The 19412-nt window shown below is 31.0% G+C and overlaps 2 protein-coding genes across 2 annotated transcripts; one reads left to right on the plus strand and one right to left on the minus strand.

Moving 5' to 3' along the window:
• Positions 1 to 1062: 1062 nt before the first annotated feature.
• On the plus strand, positions 1063 to 7905 carry LOC133329370 (homeobox protein ceh-34). The gene is made up of 5 exons (XM_061537845.1): positions 1063 to 1251; positions 2523 to 2728; positions 2888 to 3031; positions 4551 to 5068; positions 7788 to 7905. The coding sequence occupies exons 1-5, from the start codon at positions 1074 to 1076 to the stop codon at positions 7894 to 7896; spliced, it is 1155 nt and encodes a 384-aa protein (XP_061393829.1). The 5' UTR covers positions 1063 to 1073; the 3' UTR covers positions 7897 to 7905.
• Positions 7906 to 10551: 2646 nt separating this feature from the next.
• Positions 10552 to 13163, minus strand: LOC133329353 (trafficking protein particle complex subunit 12). Its single transcript, XM_061537830.1, has 6 exons — positions 13049 to 13163; positions 12659 to 12984; positions 12262 to 12600; positions 11954 to 12199; positions 11725 to 11900; positions 10552 to 10933 (listed from the first exon to the last, which is right to left on the minus strand). The coding sequence occupies exons 1-6, from the start codon at positions 13161 to 13163 to the stop codon at positions 10552 to 10554; spliced, it is 1584 nt and encodes a 527-aa protein (XP_061393814.1).
• Positions 13164 to 19412: the final 6249 nt, after the last annotated feature.

Here is a 19412-nt window from a genome sequence, read left to right on the forward strand (position 1 = left end):
ACAAAAACAAAACACGCACTAACCTGTTTCGTATAGTACATTCAATTCAATTCATAACTCTCAATGGAAAGAGTAAAGGAAAAAATGGCGTCTCTTCTATTGTTTTGTTGTTGTCGCATCATCATCACACACACTGCAGAAAAGGTTACGCCCTTTCTTCCTTTTGACAACAAGGAAACAGGATGAAATCAACCCCTAACAGTTAATGCAAGCATTAGTGTTTCATTTCTCATTTTGTTCCGCCCACCCCACCACCGCAGCAATACCACACAAATGTAAACAACACGAACAGCAACAACAACAGTACTTCACTGCATAACAGTGAAATGTGATTCGTTGGCCATTCAATGAGAAGGGCCGGTTGGGTGACGAGTGCGTATGTGAGAGCGGTTCGTGTGTGTGAGCGAGCCTTCGTGTTTGTGAGCATTCGTGTGTGTGTGTACACATTCGTGTGTATGAGCATCGGCGTGTGTGTGCCTGCTTAAAGGTGTGCAATGGAAACAGGCCTATCTGTTGCTGCTGTGCTGTTGTTGTTGTTTGTTTGCTTGCCAACTCTTGCTCTCTCTTTCATTTCCTACGGCACAGCAAGCAACAGCACACACACATCGTTGTGACGACCGTTTGTTTGTTGTTGTATGGGTTGTTGTTGTTGTTTGTGCCGTTCATTCGTTGTGTTGTGTGGGTACATCATTTGTGCAATCATTTTCGGCTATGCAATAAACAGTTCAATTAGAACTTCGCAGGCGTAAGGTTCTCGCGTTGCCGTTTGACATGTCTCAGTGTGTTTAATTGTGACAAGAAGAAGGTGTTTAGACTTGTTTTTTCTTGTATAAAACCATAATTAAGTGGAGTTATTTAAATAAAATAACAAAAAAAATACTAGAGAGTGAATTTGATATTCAAAAGAAAAAAAAAATAAGCAAAAACCCCTCTAAATTAATAATCTAAAAAATATTAATTAAAAACATATATTTTTAAAGAAAAAAAATTAAATGGAATTTTGTAGTGCTAAGAAAAACCAAAGAAATTTTTAAAAATTAAAAAAAAAAATATTATAATAAGAAAATTGCTTAATGTTTGTAAAAAATATGGATAATACTTTATCGTCATCGTTGAATGGTGGCGATTTAGATTCGACAAGCTCCGGCGGTGCATCATCGGATAATTCACCCATAAATCATCATCATCATAATCAGGATAATAACATGCATTCACCGATATCATATGGGGCTCTGTTTCTGCCGAATTCAGGTGAGTAAATTAAAGGGATTTTCAATACCATTCAAGGCAGAAATTGATTACTAAGGAATAATTTAATGGATTTTGGAAGAGATTTTTAAATAAACATTTTTAAATTAAAAATAAAAAAATTTTAGGTATCAATAACAAAAAAAAAAAGAAATTTATGAATGTTATTAAAAATGGATTTTAAAGAATTTAAAAACAAAAACATATTTTTTTAGGACCCTACAAAGGTCGTGATCTTTCGGAATTTAAAAAAAATATATTTTCTGGAGGATCAACAACCGCAAGGATTTTTTTATTTTTAAAAAAATACTTTTCAAGGACCTACAACTGACAGGGCTTTTTAAAAATATTTGTTATGAACCAATAAAAGCGTTGGTTTTTAAATTTTTTTTTTTGACTAACAGGGCCTCTTGGTAAAAAAAAATGTTTTCTCCAAGGACATATAATTTCTAGGAATAAAATTGTTTTTCTTCAAAGACTATAATAAGTGCGAATTTCAAAGAAATTTTTTTTAAAGGACCAGAAATTTTCAGTTAAAAAAATTTCCCTCCAAGGACCTACAAACTGTCAGTATTAAAACATTTTTTTCAAAAATCGAAAAAAAATTCTCGAGGACATACAACTTCTAGAATTAAAAAAATATTTTCTCCAAATTTGTTTCTAACAAAAATTGTGGAAAAATATTTTTTTTTTAATTTTTATTTTAAAATTTTCAAAATAAAATGTTTCAAAAAAAGGTTGTTTAAAAAAATAAGGATTTTCATTAATAGGTGCAGGAATATATTTATTTTAAATTTTCATAATTTTTTATAAGTTTAATTTTTTTTTATTTGTCAATTTTTTCGAAGTTTTCAAAAATACGTTTTTAAGAATTTTCAAGGAAAATTTTTTAAAATTTCCAGATTTTTTTAAATTTAATTTTTTTTTTTAATTGTCAATGTTTTTTGTGTGATCCAAAAAAATATGCAACAAAATTTTCCTTAATTGTCATCAAATTCCTAACGTGTGACCAAAAATTTAAATACAAATAAAAAAATACAACAACAATAATAAAAATCCGTCACAGTGACGCTAACAAGTCAGCACATTTTTAAGGAGTACAATTACGAAATGCATATCGTCGTCGAAGAAGACGAACATGACAGACAGATATGCAGGGCAAATCCATATAATAAAAATAGTCTAGCTAGGCTTCATCACCAAAGCAGTAATTAAGCGGATTTAATTCATTGAAAAAAAATTTTAATTTTATGAATTTTTTTTTTATTTTCCAGGTTATCGTGGCAACATCTCCTGCAAAACCGTCTTACACTTAGATAAATTCTCCCCCTATGCGCCGGACAAAGATTTGGATCGTCGTTTTCATGATATAACCAGTGACTACGATAAATCCCCTCCGCCCACGGCAACCACCAGCCCCGTCTATGCAAATTCAATAAATAATATGATTTTTGAAAATGCCATAGGTTCGGCGGGAGTTGTGCCGCCACCCGCACCACCCACTTCATCATCTTCCGCCTCTGCTGCTGCTGCCCTACAAAGTGATCTGAATGGTAATACAAAACCTCTTAGTTTGAATCAATCGAATCAAATGAATTTAAATCAAACATCAGCGGGTCATATCACACAACAACAACAGCAACAACAACCATCTGATCCTTTAAGTAATTTAAATCGTGGTTTGAATGGTTCAGGGGGCCTGCTGTCGAATATTACCGGCTCACATAACAGTGTTGGCAATATACAAATGGATCGGAAATTTCTGCAATTTACCACAGATCAGGTGAGGGGATTTTTTTTAAATTAAAAACTAATTTTTTATAATTTTATTTTAATTTAAAAAAAATATTTTTTCTCCATATAATTATTTTTTTCTTAATTTTTATTAAATTAAAAAAAAATAATTTTTTCCTCTCTATTTTTTTCTATATAATTGATTTTTTTTTTCAATTATAAAAATATTTTTTTCCTCTAAAAAATTGATTTTTGATTTGACTTTTTTTAAATTTTATATTAAATATTTTTTTTCTGTATTTTTTTTTTTAAATTATTTTAATTTAATGTAATATTTTTTATTATTTTTTTTTATTTATTTAAAGCTTTATTAAATCAATTCCCAATTTCCCCTATTAATTCATTATATGAAAGAGTTATAATTCATTTTATTATACAAATTCTCTTTGTAATGCCCACAACAACTCTTTCTCTCTCTTCAGTTATTTTCTATTACAAATCATTATTTGCTATTACCGACAACCGTTATTGTCATTACATACCTAATTGGGCCCTTTTCATTCAACATTCACAATAATAAAGAGAGCTTTCTCTCTCTCATCATCAACTTTTCCAACGAGCTCCACTACACAGTTATTATTTTATTTACATTCTTTACATAACTGTCCATGCATGGGTTGGAGCAAAAAAAAGCACGATCGCCCCCCATTAACAGTGTGTGTTTGTATATGCTTGCACGGCATTCGCACATGTTATTTCCCCACACAACAAATAACTGGCACAGAGATGAGGGGAAAGTTATCACAGTTATCATTCGCGTTCTCTCTCTCTCACTGCTTATGAAGCTCTTTATCTCTCATCATCAACATTTCCAACGAGTTATTATTTTATTTTTCCACTACACAGTTATTATTTTATTTACATTCTTCTTTGTTTACATCTCTCTGCCATACGCATAACTGTCCATGCATGGGTTGGAGCAAAACAAAAGCATGATCGTCCCCCATTAACAGTGAGGCTATCATATGTATGTGTGTGTGTATATGTTTGCATGGCATTCACACATGTTATTTCCCCCCACATATATAATAACTGACACAGAGATAAGGAGAAAGTTATCACAATTATCATTCGCTCTCTCTCTCACACTGCTTATAAAGCTCTATTACTAAAAAATTACTTTGTGTGTGTGTATGACAATGTGTGGGAAAATACTAACTGCTCTTCGCCCGACTGTGCTTTATATTTTATATGACAAGGGGAAATAATAACTGTTGGCAATATAATTGATATTTCCCCACAATGGAGATTGACTACTGTTGATTGATTTGTTTGTTCATAAACAAAAGTAAAGAGACAGAGAGAGGGGTAACTAAAATGTTAATTAAAACAAGATAATTTAATATCAAAAATAATTAAAACAAAGGGAACGATTTAAATTAAAAATAATAATTTAAAAATTAAGCAAAAAATTGAAAAAAATAATGAAAATTTAAATAAAAATTATTTAAATTAAAATAATTTCATTTTAAAACAATTAATAAACAATAAATTAAAATTCGTTTCAGATCCAATGCATGTGTGAAGCACTGCAGCAAAAAGGTGATATTGAAAAGTTAACCACTTTCCTGTGCAATTTACCCGCCTCGGAGTTATTCAAGAATAATGAAAGTGTACTGCGCGCACGTGCCATTGTCGCATATCATCGTGGCCAGTTTCATGAAGTCTATAATTTACTGGAATCACATTGTTTTTCGATAAAATATCATGCGGATTTACAAAATTTATGGTTTAAAGCGCATTATAAAGAGGCGGAAAAAGTAAGGGGTCGTCCCCTTGGTGCGGTGGATAAATATCGTTTAAGGAAAAAATATCCTTTACCTAAAACAATATGGGATGGTGAAGAGACCGTGTATTGTTTTAAAGAAAAATCCCGCAATGCCTTAAAAGATTGTTATTTGACAAATCGTTACCCGACGCCCGACGAGAAAAAGACATTGGCCCAAAAGACGGGGTTGACGCTGACACAAGTTTCGAATTGGTTCAAGAATCGCCGGCAAAGGGATCGAACGCCACAACAGAGATCGTAAGTAGAGAAATTTAACCTTTTTTAGTTATTTTTAGAAATAAAAATAATAATAATTTGAAAAAAAATATTGAGAAAAAATAAAAAAAAAAAATCTTTAAAAAATTATTTTTTATAAAACTAAGCCTTGTGTGGATCTTTAAAAAAAAATATTTTTGAAAATAATTTAAAAAAATATATTTTTTAAAATAATTAAAAAAATTATTTTTTAAACCTTTGAAAACAATATTTTTTTTAAAAATCTTTAAAAATATTTCTTTAAAAATCTGTAAGAAAAATATTTTTTAAAAGATAATCAACAGTTTAGTTTCCTCTCTCTCATTTTTTCTCTTGTTTATGAAGAGACAAACAAATCAATAACAATAGGCAATCTCCATTGTGAGGAAATATCATTAAAATTCGCTACATTTATTATTTTCCCTTGCCATATAAAAGATAAAGAGATTTATAAGCAGTGAGAGAGCGAAATAATAACTGTGATAACTTTCTCCCCTTCCCTGTGCCAGTTATTTGTGTGTGTGGTGGGAAATAACATGTGTGAATGCCGTGCAAGCATAAACACATACATATTATCATCCCACTGTTAATGGGGGACGATCATGCTTTTGTTTTGCTCCAACCCATGCATGGACAGTTATGCGTATGGCAGAGAGATGTAAACAAAGAAGAATGTAAATAAAATAATAGCTGTGCAGTGGAGCTCTGTGGTAATTTTGATGATGAAAGATAATGAGCTTTATATGCAGTGAGAGAGAGAGAGCGAAATAATAACTGTGATGACTTTGTGTGGGGGGAAATAACATGTGTAAATGCCGTGCAAGCATATATACACACACACACAAACATACATATGATCATCCCACTGTTAATGGGAGACGATCATGCTTTTGTTTTGCTCCAACACACATGCATGGACAGTTATGCGTATGACAGAGAGAGAAGTAAACAAAGAAGAATAAAAAATAAAATAATAACTGTGTAGTGGAGCTTTGTGTAATGATGAAAGATATCTTTATTGATGTGACTGTTCAATGCAAAAAATTTCATAACGGCTATATATAATACAACAATTGTGTGTGAAGGAAATAACTGGACAGAGAAAGAGAGAGAGAGAGTTGTGTGCTTTCAAAGAGAATTCACATAATAAAATTAATTATAACTCTTTAAGATAAAGAATTTTTGGGGTAATTTGCAAGTAATTTTTAAATTTTTAAATATTTATAAGTAAAAAATATTTAAAAATAAGTGATATTAAATTATAAAAAAATTCAAAAATGTAAAAAATGAAGAAAAATCAATTTTTCTTTTGAAATTAAATATTTTGTAAAAAAAAATTTAGATTTTTTTTAATTTAAAATCAAAAATGAATTTTTTTTATTTAAAACTAAATTAAAAAAAAATTTGTTGAAAATCAACGCCTAGTGTAGATCCCTTAAAAAATTTCCAAACCCAGTCGCCTTTTTTGTAATTTTTCCGAATCCCTTATTTTTATATCTCCTTAAATACCCTTAATTCCTAGATTATCCCCTTTGTCCAACTTCTGAGAATTGTTTTCCCTATTTGAAAAATTCATTTGAATAACCTTCTTGAAATGTTCGTTTTTAAAAATTCTAATTTACTTAATTATTAATTTCCTATAAAAAAACTCATTCAATACTCATGTTACACAATAAAAAAAAATATTCAGAAAATTACGCATTTCCAAAAAAAAACTCCAGCTCCCCACGAAGTCTGCCAGAATTCCAAAGAAGCGGCAGCAGAAAAAATCTTCAGAAATCCCATTTGCCCATAAATTTCACACTTAAAAATATAACACTTCACATTACAACAGAAAAATACGAACAACAACAACATCGATTTTGAAATTAACATTTATGAAAAAAAAAAAATTACAGCTCCGCTCTCCATTCATGAAGTTGAAATTTTGTCAGTTCAAATTGCCTTTAAAAAATAAAAGTGACCATTAAAAAGTCACGTACTGATTATACGCAATCTTTGGACGCCTGACAGCATCATGCCCTGCCACACCACACACATGAAAACTATTTTGAGAAAAAAGAACCGAAATTTTGTTTCTTTGAACAATCGAAGAGTGAGAGCAGGCGCACAAGCCAAAATTGGCCACTTGAATGGCATGGCATGGATTTTTTACGATCAAATGGCTATTGTTATTGTTGCCATTATTGCTCTACAACATCATCAGGCAAAACCCCGCACGAGTGCTCTCTCGCGAAAGTAAATAACATCATACTCTCATGCACAATCAATTGAAACAACTGAACACCCATTGACACACACACACACACATCTACAACGCAACGCAAATTTGTTATTCTTTGCCCGAGCCTGCTCTACAATTACATATGTGTGTGGGTGTGTGTACAACACAATAACAACATTCGAAGAAATAAAATTAGACCAAGGGACGCCTCTTTTGAAATGATTTCTAATTATCTTTTTCTTCCTTCAATGTTTTGGGTATGGTCAACACATTGTCCTGCGGCTCGCACATGTGGCCCACAACAGGGGGGCCTAATTGAATTTTTTTATGTGTCAAACATGACAAGTGTTATAACATTTTTTATCTTTTAACTTGAAAATTTTTTCCATTTTTTTTTTTTGCATTTTGTAAAAGGATCCTAGGGTCCTTGTAATTAATTTTGTATACCCATTTTACACTCCTCTTAATGATCTCTTTTTTTCTTCTTTGTTTTTCCAGTGACATCATGTCTGTGCTGCCTGTCAATCATCAATTGGATCCAAACGGGTTTCCACGCATGTTCAATGCGCCCAGCTATTATCCGGAAACCATATTCAATGGTCAATAATATTAGAAAGGATCATGCAGGAGAAATAATAAAAACACATGGAACACATGAAAATATCCTACCGCGCCCTAGAAGATTTGTTGGTTTGCGGAAGAAATTAAAAAATTTCAAAAAATTTTGGACTGAGAAGAATGTCCTCCTAGCTGACCTAAAACCTAAAAAGATAATCCCCAAAGCAAATGATCTCCCTCTGAAGATGGCCTAGAAGAAGCAAAGCATCCTTAAAAGGATTTTTTACTTCATTAAAAGTCTCAACTCATCATTAAAAGTCTCAAAAGTATCACAGGAAAAGGCCTTCCCTTTATAAATTGTCTAACGCCTAAAAGTATGCTTTATATTTTTAAGTATTTTTCTTTATAGGCTGAGAGAGCAAAAATTAAACATCAAAGGCTTGAGTAGGTCTTTGAAAAACTATTTTTTAGATAAAAGACTCCTGAATATGTCCTAAAAAATATTTTTCTGAAAAATCCACGACTTGAGTAGGTTTAAAAAAATATATTAAAAAAAAATCACACCTTGTAAAGATACCTGAAATCCTCAAAAAAATTAAAAAATCTACGACTTGAGTAAAAATGTGTTATTTAAAAAATCCTACCTAAGAGTGGAATTTTCAAAAATATTTTTTCAGGATACTGCTAAAGGTTTGGATTAAAAATATATATTTTTTCCGATGTGTGAGAAAGAAATTTATAAAAAAGAGTGGATTTTTAGAAAAAAAATAATTTTTCAAAGATCTACACAAGTCTTGGTCTCTTCTTTTGTAGAAGACTACTGCAAAATTTCCCCTGCCTTTGTTGGTCATGTACTGGGACTTTTATTTAAATAAATGTCATTACTACATACATACGACTTAAATTTTTAAATAATTTAAATTCAAATCCCACTTATTGCAATTTTCTTCTTCTTTTTCTACTTCTTCAAAACGCAAACTAAAACAACAACAACAAAAATCAAACTTAAAACGCTCAATACTTGTAAATATATATTCTACTACTTGTAAAATTTTTATGTGTGTATGTTAAATTTAAAAAAAATGCGAGTCATATAATGACAAATTATAAAAAAATAATAATTTTTTAAAATTAGTTTTTTTTTAATTATTGATTTTGTAAATTTGTTAAAAAAAAATATTCTAGTTTTTAAGTAAAAAAAATAAATAGCAGCAATATTATTTAGTTTATATTACAAAAAAAAATAAAATAAATAATTTTTAAAAACAAATACTAATGCAATATACATAAGAATATATAGTAGATAAGCTAAAATATAAATTTTTAATTTTAAAGGTGAGAAAAAATAGAATTAATTAAAAATAAATATTAAAAAAATACTAAAAAATTCATTTTTTATTGCGAATTAATAATTTTATTAACAAAATATTATGTCTTAATATTTTTTAGCATTTTTTTTTTTATTGGAAATGTTCACCAAAAGGAATTGTCGTAATTTCACTCATCAAGTTCCATTTGTTCATTTTAATGAATCAAGTAGTTGCATAGCCATATCTAACGCCGTTACAACGTCATTTGAAATGCTACTTAACGCAGATGAGGTTTACGGCATTACTTTTTTATTGGGAATGAATAAATTTATTAATAAAATATTATGTTTTAATATTTTTTTATTTTTTGCATTTTTTGTATTGGAAATGTTCCCTAAAAGGAATTATCGTAATTTCACTCATCAAGATCCATTATTTCATGTTAATGAATCAAGTAGTTGAATAGTCATAACTAACGCCGTTACAACGTCATTTGAAAGGCTACATAACGCAGATGAGGTTTACAGCAGTGTTGTATTTAGAAATTATAGACGTAGACGACAACATCTACATCAATACAAAAAAACTGCATTTTTTATTTATTTTAGCCCGGAGGACACAAAATTAATTAACAGGCTCATGACAGGACATTCGTATTGCAAAGTCGATCTACATCGTATAGGTGATTCCAGTGATTCTTGGCAATGCGATTTATGTGGTGTTCCTGAAGACGTGGAGCACTGCATTTTTACTTGCCCAAGATATAATCAATTAAGAAGCGCTTTTCCAACACAAAAACCTAATAACAATCCTGAAATCCACTGAGGAAGACCTATTCAAGAAATTAATTCGCTTCATCAAAGAGGCGAAAATTCATCTGTGATCCTGATCCATATCCCATTCCAAACTGTGATACAACCTGTGATACTAGTTTAAGTTTTCAACCCTTTTTGGATCAATCACTAATTTTTGACGTTTTTTCCCACTTCCCCTTTTTGCACCCTTTTTTCTATTTATTACCTATCTTCAGCAGCCTCGGAGAATCTTGGAGAATCAATCTTGTGTTACCTGGAAGCAGTTAATATTTTTTAACATTTTTTTTATTGGAAATGAATTAATATTATTAACAAACTATTGAGTTTCAATATTTTTTCGCATTTAGCCTTTTATATATTTAATTATTCTTTAAATTAAAAACACACAAATTTCATACATAAATATACTTAAAAAATAATACAAATTACAGGATATTTTATACACAAAAAATAATTGGATGGATATATTGTTCAACAAAAAAAAATACTACATATTTTCTTATATTTAAATGAAATGTCTTTCGATTTTTTTTAATACACAAATTTAAAGAAAATATTTTTTTCTTCTTTTTCGGCCTTTTAATTTGGCGTCTGCAATTTCAAGCAAATCTCCAAGCTAATATTCAAATCGGGCTTATAACGATTTATCAGTCGTAGCAGATTTAATTTTTTATTTTTCGAATTATTCGATTCCAATTCATAGAGGGTGGAGAGATTAACCAAAAGGCTTTCATTCAACGATTTCTGGGGATTTAAATTAATTGCCCGCTCGAACAGAGTTATGGCTTCTTTTAATTTCCCCGCATACAATAGGCAAACACCCATATTATTCAAGATCATCGTATTACCCGTTTCCAAATGTAATGCCTTCTGAAAGGTGGCATAGGCTTCGGGAAAATCATTTTGTGCCACTGTGATCAGGCCTTTGTCGACGAGATCACGTATGTCCGGTTGGGAGTAGCTGGAAATGGGGAAAGAAAGACATTTTTGTAAAGTTTTTGATGGATAGATATTCGATGGTCGGTATAGAGACCAAAGGGGTTTATAAAGACCAATTGGTCTGTATAGAGACCAAAGGGGTTTATAAAGACCAATTGGTCTGTATAGAGACCACAGGTCTTTATAAAGACCAATTGGTCTGTATAGAGACCACAGGTCTTTATAAAGACCAATTGGTCTGTATAGAGACCACAGGTCTTTATAAAGACCAATTGGTCTGTATAGAGACCACATGTCTTTATAAAGACCAATTGGTCTGTATAGAGACCACATGTCTTTATAAAGACCAACTGGTTTGTATAGAGATCGCAGGTCTTTATAAAGGCCAATTGGTCTGTATAGAGACCGTTGATCTTTATAAAGATCAAATGATCTGTATAGAGACCGCTGGTCTTTATAAAGACCAAATGGTCTGTATTGAGACCGCAGGTCTTTATAAAGACCATTTGGTCTGTATAGAGACAGCAGGTCTTTATATAGACCAATTGGTCTGTATAGAGACCGCAAGTCTTTATAAAGACCAAATGGACTGTATAGAGACCGCAGGTCTTTATAAAGACCATTTGGTCTGTATAGAGAAAGCAGGTCTTTATATAGACCAATTGGTCTGTATAGAGACCGCATGTATTTATAAAGACCAATTGGTCTGTATAGAGACCGCAGGTCTTATAAAGGCCTACAGATCAATTGGCCTTTTTAAAGACCTTGGTCGCTACACAGGTCGCCTATGAGTCTTGATTTATTTTAGCTTACATCTTCCTTAATCTACGAGCCTCGGCAAATTTTTGCTCGGCCCCAAAGACATCACCAATTTGTAGATAGATACGACCCCAGGCTGAAAATAAGGCACGACGTTCCTCCTTATCCAGATTATGGTCATCGGCAATCATGCTACGCAGTATATCATCGATGAGGTTGTATTTTTTCAACTAAAAAATATCAAATTTTTAATTCAAAATCTAACCAATTTCAAAATCCTTACAATTATTGCACAATTAACGATGGCATGCAGGATTTTAAATTCACGCTTCTTCCAGAATTGTGTGGCCTCTGGCATATTTTTGGCCAAAAAATGCGTTTTAATTTCATTTGTTATGACAAATAGTTCGGAGAGGCGATCCAAGGCCAATTGGGGATTACCCAAATAGATGGGCATTTCGGCTAGCAGTAAACGAAATGAGAAGCAGGCAATAGAGCCAGTTTTCCCTGGGTACATTTCGGGATAGAACTTAAAATAAAAATATTAATTTTGAAATCCAATAATGATAATTTTGAAAGGAGATACCTTACCTCATAGAAAACATCCGGTTTATTTAGTCTATCAAATGGTTCCGCCTCTTTTTGCAGTAATTCAACTTCTCCCAATTTGGCCAGCAGAGCCAGGCGAGTAAACCACAATTGCAGGGAGTGAGGAGAATGTTTGGCCGGCTGCCCAGCTCTACCATAACCTTGTCCATATATTGTCAATAACCGGCCAGTTAAATTAATTGCCGACCGATAACAACCCGAGGCAATTAGGGATCTCAAACCCCTTTCATCTTGGGTTACATTATCAACACCGGGAATTTTACGATATGCCAATTCTGTGTCACCCAAATGTTTGGAAACTGCAATGGCGATTAAATCGGGCTATAATAACACCAAAAAATAATTATTTCGATTTAAAAAAATATTCTCTTTCACTTACCAAATCCGTTGCCGTCTGTATACCCGGTGTGGTCAGCAGCGGTGGTTGCCCGCTTGGTGTCACCGGCGTTTCCCAAAAATTCCTTACTTCTTCGGGTATTTTCATATCCTCTTCCAATTCCGCTTGATTTTCAATGTATTCGGGTGTTTTGAAACCACCCGTAAATGTGGCAGACGTTAAATTGGCTGCCGCGGATTGACCACCCGCTACATTGGCAACCATATTACCTCCTTGTGTTGTATTCATTAAGGTAGCATGTTGTGGGTTCTGTGTTGTTGCTGTCGCCGGAGGATTCAAGGGCTTTTGATTAGCCAAGATGTCACCACCTAGAGGCAGAATGAAGAGAAATTATTCTAAGGGGAATTTTTGTTTATAAAAATTCTTCCATGCCTGTTTCCATTGGTTGCTGCGACTTATTGTTGCTGGCCAATTCATCAAAAAAGCTAGGCGGATCATTGGCAAAATATTGACTCAGGCTAGGCTGTGCACCACCTTTATTTTCCATATTTCGTTTGCTAAAATTAAAATCTCCTCTCCAATTGCTGTGAGTGAGTGACACTTTGCCAAACTGTCTGCTCTGCTTTGTTGTTTATTTTCTTTTCCTCGATTTTGTTTTGAACGTTCGTTCGCATATGCGCCATATAGCGCATATGGTACTTTCCATTGTATAATTCATGCCCGCAAACAACTGTTCACTCAGGAGACCAATTGCATTTATATAAAATGCAATTAAACCGCTACATTGTGTGGCAAATGTGTTATTGGTTGCCAAAAACCTAATTCCAGGTCTTTCTGAATGTACATGAGGCTTTTCTTAAATGAGGCTTTTAAATCCATTTGGCGTTTATTTTTTAATTTGCCGTTCTAATATTCACTGAAAAGAATGCCGTTGTTTTATTCACCTAGTTCCACTAGTTCGCTTTAATGAATCACATAGTTCAAACGCCATTTATTTTCGACCGCCGTTAGACATTCAATTGAAATGTTCTCTAAAAGGAATTGTCGTTATTTCACTCATCAAGTTCCATTAGCTCATTTTAATGAATCAAGTAGTTGAATAACCATATCTAACGCCGTTAAAATGTCAATTGAAAGACTATTTAACGTAGATGAGGTTTACAACAGTGTTGTATGTAGAAATTATAGAAAAACTGCAATATTTTTTTTTAAATAAACGATTAGCAACAAGTTTTATTTGAATTCCGAGGTTTTCTAAGTGATCAGCTCTGTTACATAAATTGGCCATTGACTATTGACATGACAGTTTGAGTTGACATTGTTAAACGAATAAAAAAAACGGCGTTCAAACTTAAATGTGACTGTGATACCTTTATATAACCATTTAGTCCAATGCAACTTAAAAAAGCATGCCTGAAATTCCCTATTGTGGTAAAATTAAAAAAAAAAACATATTTTTAATAAATCTCCCAAATAACTACGTTAGGAGAGCTATATGAAGAAGAGCTTTAAGGGAGGAACACATGCAGGGATTCAAGCCTGACCTTGGCTTTGGAATATCAGAGTCATACTTACATTTAACATACATTTAACAATGTCAACACAAACTGTCATGTATACAATATTTATTAAAAAAAATCAAAGTTTATGGTATATTTTTACAAAATATTAAAAAATCCGCTCTTCTGGTAGGTCTTTACAAAAAATCCAATAGACTTCCAGATTTTTTTTAAGTTGTCGCTTCTGGTAGCCCTAGAAAACTACTTTTAAAATTATTCACACTTTTGGATCTTTAAAAAATCCATAATTCTGTGAGATTCTTTTGTACCACTTGTGTTGGTTGTCGAAAACATATTTTAAAAATATAAAGCCACACTTCTGGTAGCCTTCCAAAAAATATGTTAAAAAATCTACGCCTATTGTAGCCCTTTAAAAATTTTTTTTTAAAAAAATCCAGGCTTGTACTGGTCATTGAAAAAAATATTGTTAATATTTAATATTTTTAAGAATGCCTCCTAATTATTTTTTTAATACTCGCCTCTGTCCGTAGAAAAAAATTGTTGATACATCCCCGCTTTTATTAGTCTTTCCCAGCATTTTGTTTTTTTCTTATTTTTTTCATTTTAACTATTTTTGTTCTTCTATTGTTTATAAACAATTAAAAATTCCCAATTATAATCATTTTATTTCATTTATTCACTAAATGTCTTAATACATACAAATTATCATACACTGTGAACCACCCTTAACCATTACTGTCACACAACCAAACGCCGTTTGTGCAACGCCGTCACGGACTAAAGCACGCCTTCGACTGAAATTGTAATCGCGTATGACTTCGTAACTACTTCGTATTATCACTTCGGCAACGACGGATGCAAGGAAATAATTCTGTGAAATTTTTCTTTTTCAACAAGAAATTCACGTAAATTTTTTGTCCTGTTGTTGTTTGTTTATCAAAACAATAGCTCGATGCCTTCGATAAATGGTTTTGTTAACAAGTGTTGCGCGTAAATAATAAAAATATTGAATAAAAGTAAACGAAATTAAACGCCTAAAACACGGTGAGTTGTGTAAAAAGCCACCAGAAAAACGAAAGAATCGGAGAAAAAATATGTACCGAAAAAACGAACGAGGAAGAAATGCCCTGACTGCGGGATGGCAAACAAATATAAATAAATACAATATGTTTTAAACCAAAGAGTATACATATGTGTGTATAAATTTTATGAATTTATGCAAAAAAGAAGTTGATTTGTTTGTAGAGAAAAAATCTATATCCCAGTGAAGAAGAAATGCTGCCTGCCCCAGTAGTGTTTATTTCTTGCAAGAAGACTTGGCCAATCCCAGTGTGTATCCGCTGAGCAGTACACAGCAAAAAAGAAAGTGTAGAGAAATTTCTGATATCAGAAAATTTAGTGGCGGGTTTTTATTCTGCTTCATTCAATTTAATAAGAAAAAGATACATTTTTGAATGAAAAAATTATAAAATATGAAAAATGTATAGGAAATTCATTAGTATGTTTTCTTGGGGCCAATTTGTGTGTGTGGGCCAGCTTTTTCATTGTGGTGTAGAAAAAAGCGCGCAATTATGTGACGTAGTCATATCTATCAGGTTGGCTCGCTGGCTGGCCACTTGTCAGTGAGTGGGGTCTGTGGTGTGTTTTTTGAGGGGGCCTAGTGTTGGCGGGCTTTTGTGAATGTGTTTCTTTTTTCTCTTCTTCCACAATTTTTTTATATTAATTAAATTATTTTTTTTATTATTTATTTTTTTCATAAATTATTTTTTCCCCCAATTTCCCTTAGTACTGTTTCGTCAAAACATTTTTACATATTGTTTTTGTTCGTTTGTTCTTCATTTATATTTTCGTTCTTTCTTCTTCTTTTTTTGCATTCATTTTCTGGTTTCCCATGTTGTTATGTGCCCTTCTTTATTTGCTTTCTACAAAAACATTTATTTTTTCTCTCTCTCTCTCTCTCTCTTCCCGTCTTCACATGTTTAGCGTGGTTTTATATTTGCCGGGATCGGGATCGGTGTTGAGAGTTTCTCTCTCTCTCAGTGGTAAATTGTGAATTGTGTTGGAAAACATTACCACAGGTAGGAACAAAAAAGTACGAAAAGGTACCTAAAATTCTACTTCAAATGGTAATAAATCATAATTATCGAGAAATATTGGCCAATATTTATACCAGTTATTTGCATAAATAATATATGTTATAATTTAAGCGTAAATGTATTCACGAATAATAAAAAAATCTAATTTTTGTTTTGGTACGTTTATGTCAATTCGTACCTTTTGTGAACAAAAAGTACGCTTGTTACAAAATTAAAAATAGCGCAACTCTAATTACTCTCTCAAGAGGGAGAAACTCTCAACACCGATCCCGATCCCGACAAATATAAAACCACGCTTATTTATTTTCGGCTCTACCTTTTTCTCTCCCACAAATTGAACGATTCAATTGTGTATCTCTTTATTTTTGTTTTGATTTCAAATGAGAGAGGAGATTCCCACTCTCCCTTAAATTGCCGTGCCGTTACTCATCTGTCGTTGTTGTTGTTTTTGTTTGGAGAAAGATTACTTGTTGATTTTTTGGAATGAATTGTTTCTAACAGGTGAAAATAGGTTTTTTTATTTGTTTCGATATAAAAATGTATTATTTTAACTGAAATTTTAAGGATTTTGAAATAAGGATCATGAAATAAAAAAATTGGAAGAAATATATATTTTTAGAAAGTGATAAAATTTTTATATTTATTAAGGTAAAATGGAAAATCATTTGATTAATTAATCAACGATTCATTCTTTCAGGTTATGGAAAATTAAAAAAATATATATAATTTTTTTAAGTAAAAATATGAAAAAAATCAGATTAAAAAGTCACAGGAAATTAAAAAAAGTAAATTTTTTATAAATATAAAATTTTAAATATAACTAAAAAAATTGAATCTGATAATAAATAACACCACAAAAATCTCGAAATTGAGAAAACACATTTGAAAATTTTTATATTGCATATTTTTGTTGTCTTTTTTTTTAATATTGTTAATAAATATTACCATTATTATCCCACATAAGCGAAGAAGTCCAAGAGTCTTTATTTTCCTTTAATCTTCCTTTCTTTGCCTTTGTACTTTTCTGTACGATGATTTTTCTTTACAATAAATTCAAAAAAAAATATATATATATTTGAAAATCAAATTTGTGTTTTTATTTCATATTTAAAATATTTCTTAAATGGGATGATTTTTTTTTTTTTTTTTTTTTTTTGACTCTCATATTTTCAATTATTATTTTTTTTCACTAACCCCACATTTTTGTTTTTCTTAAACGCAGCCAACGTAGTATACCCCAACCGTTTACAATGAATTCTAAAAGACATCTAAAATCATACTTTGGCGTATCAATGATTATAGACTTCTTTTTATTTTCACCGTCCAACACACACAAACAATAACAACAACACGACAGCAATCTCATTTCAACGAATGATGAACGAACGAAACAAGCTAGTTTTCTTGTTGTTGTTGTTATCCCCCCATATTTATATTGGGGCCCCAACAAGAAGAGGCAAAATGTATTCTACTCTTCTGTCTAAATAAGAACAAGCAGCACACTCTCAGTAAATGAGTAACGACGTTCTTCTCTATGTACTTCTCATACATTTTTTTGCACACTAACAAATTTTTTTTAGCACTAACAAATTTTTTAAACATTTATTTTTTTCTATTTTTTTGAAACTCTTAATTTTCGAATTTCAAAAAAAAAAAAAACAAACTCCCCCTAATAACTATTTTGCGTCTGTTCAGATTGAGTGCCTGCTTTCGACTGGCCGGTATCGGGCACAATCATTGCTGTTTTTATTATTATTATGTGGTGTTCTGTTGTGTATGTTTGTTTATTTAGTTTACTCACATTTAACTTGACTTGTGCATTTTGTTTTTATTATTGTTCTTATTTTTCTTCTTTTTGTTTGTAAAATTCTCATTTTGTTGTTATTGTTATTATTAGTAACACTTTAATTCCTTTTCGTTATGATTTAACAGTTTGTTTATGTCATGAGAGGGAGGAGGGAGTGTTTGACAGGCACTTGTGTGTTGTGGGTGGGAGTGATTGAAAGGATTGACACTTATCAAAGTTCCTTGCTTTTAATTTAAAATGGCGTATTTATTCTTTTAGAGGACAAGAGACAGTTTACATTTTTATAAATAAATAATATAATAAATGAAAATAGTTTATTATTAATATAAATATTAAACATGTTTCACAAATGTGCATGTAATTAATTCAGAGTGTTTGACGTGCAATTGTGTGTTCGTGAGAATGGGGAGATAAAGAGTGATTGAAAGAATTGATACTTGTCAAAGTTCGTTTGCCGCCTTTTTTATATCAAATGACTAGTCATTTTTTAGAAGAAAACGTAATATAATTTATTTAAATTATTAAAATATTAATAAAAAAATATATATAATATAAATATTAATAATTACTTCACAAATGTGTGTTATGAGAGTACCGATATAATGAGTAATTGAAAAGCTTGACATTTGACACTGCCGCTTGCCGCCTTTTTTTATACCAAATGTCTGGTTATTATTTTTTGATATATTAAAAGATAAAATGCTATAAATGTATACAAAATAATAAATATAATAAAATAACATATTTTATAACTAAATATTTAATATAAATATTAGTGATTTTGTATGTTCATTTATTTATTTTTTTTATTTAACTGTCATGATAATCATCAAGTCAGAGTTTGCTTATGTGAGAGTGATTGAAAGGAATTTACATTTCATTTTAAACTTTGATTAATAATAGAAAATGCCAAGAAATTTATTTAAGTGAATAAAATATTAAATAAAATTTGTTGAAAATTATATTAAATGTGAATATTATTATTTATTTGTTTGTTATAAGTAACAATTTATCTTTTGTTATGATTTAACTGATAATCAAGTCGAGTTTTGTTTGTTTATGTCATGAGAGGGGGTGTTTGACGGCCATTTGTGTGTTGGGAGAGTAGGTAGATGGATATGATAAGTCAGAGTTTGCTTATGTGAGAGTGATTGAAAGGGATTTACACTTCACATTAAACATTGATTAATAAGGAAAAATGCCGAGAAATTTATTTAAATTTATAAAATATTAAATAAAAATTGGTTTAAAATTTTATTAAATGTGAATATTATTATTTATTTGTTATTTATTTAAGTAACAATTTACCTTTTGTTATGATTTAACTGATAATCAAGTCGAGTTTTGTTTCTTTATGTCAAGAGAGAAGGGTT

The sequence above is a fragment of the Musca vetustissima genome, unplaced genomic scaffold, assembly GCF_032173495.1.
Source record: "Musca vetustissima isolate MV318-11 ecotype Yass unplaced genomic scaffold, APGP_CSIRO_Mvet_v1 utg9169, whole genome shotgun sequence".
Lineage (NCBI taxonomy): Eukaryota > Metazoa > Arthropoda > Insecta > Diptera > Muscidae > Musca > Musca vetustissima.

What these genes read in the sequence shown, in the direction of transcription:
- LOC133329370 (XM_061537845.1), top strand. Translation starts at nt 1,074, where the DNA reads ATGTTTGTAAAAAATATGGATAATACTTTATCGTCATCGTTGAATGGT. An exon ending in TCTGTTTCTGCCGAATTCAG is followed by an intron (nt 1,252 to 2,522) that starts GTGAGTAAATTA and finishes TTTATTTTCCAG; the next exon opens with GTTATCGTGGCAACATCTCC. An exon ending in CGAACGCCACAACAGAGATC is followed by an intron (nt 5,069 to 7,787) that starts GTAAGTAGAGAA and finishes TTGTTTTTCCAG; the next exon opens with TGACATCATGTCTGTGCTGC.
- LOC133329353 (XM_061537830.1), bottom strand. Translation starts at nt 13,163, where the DNA reads ATGGAAAATAAAGGTGGTGCACAGCCTAGCCTGAGTCAATATTTTGCC. An exon ending in TACAGACGGCAACGGATTTG is followed by an intron (nt 12,601 to 12,658) that starts GTAAGTGAAAGA and finishes GTGTTATTATAG; the next exon opens with CCCGATTTAATCGCCATTGC. An exon ending in AACCGGATGTTTTCTATGAG is followed by an intron (nt 12,200 to 12,261) that starts GTAAGGTATCTC and finishes TTTTATTTTAAG; the next exon opens with TTCTATCCCGAAATGTACCC.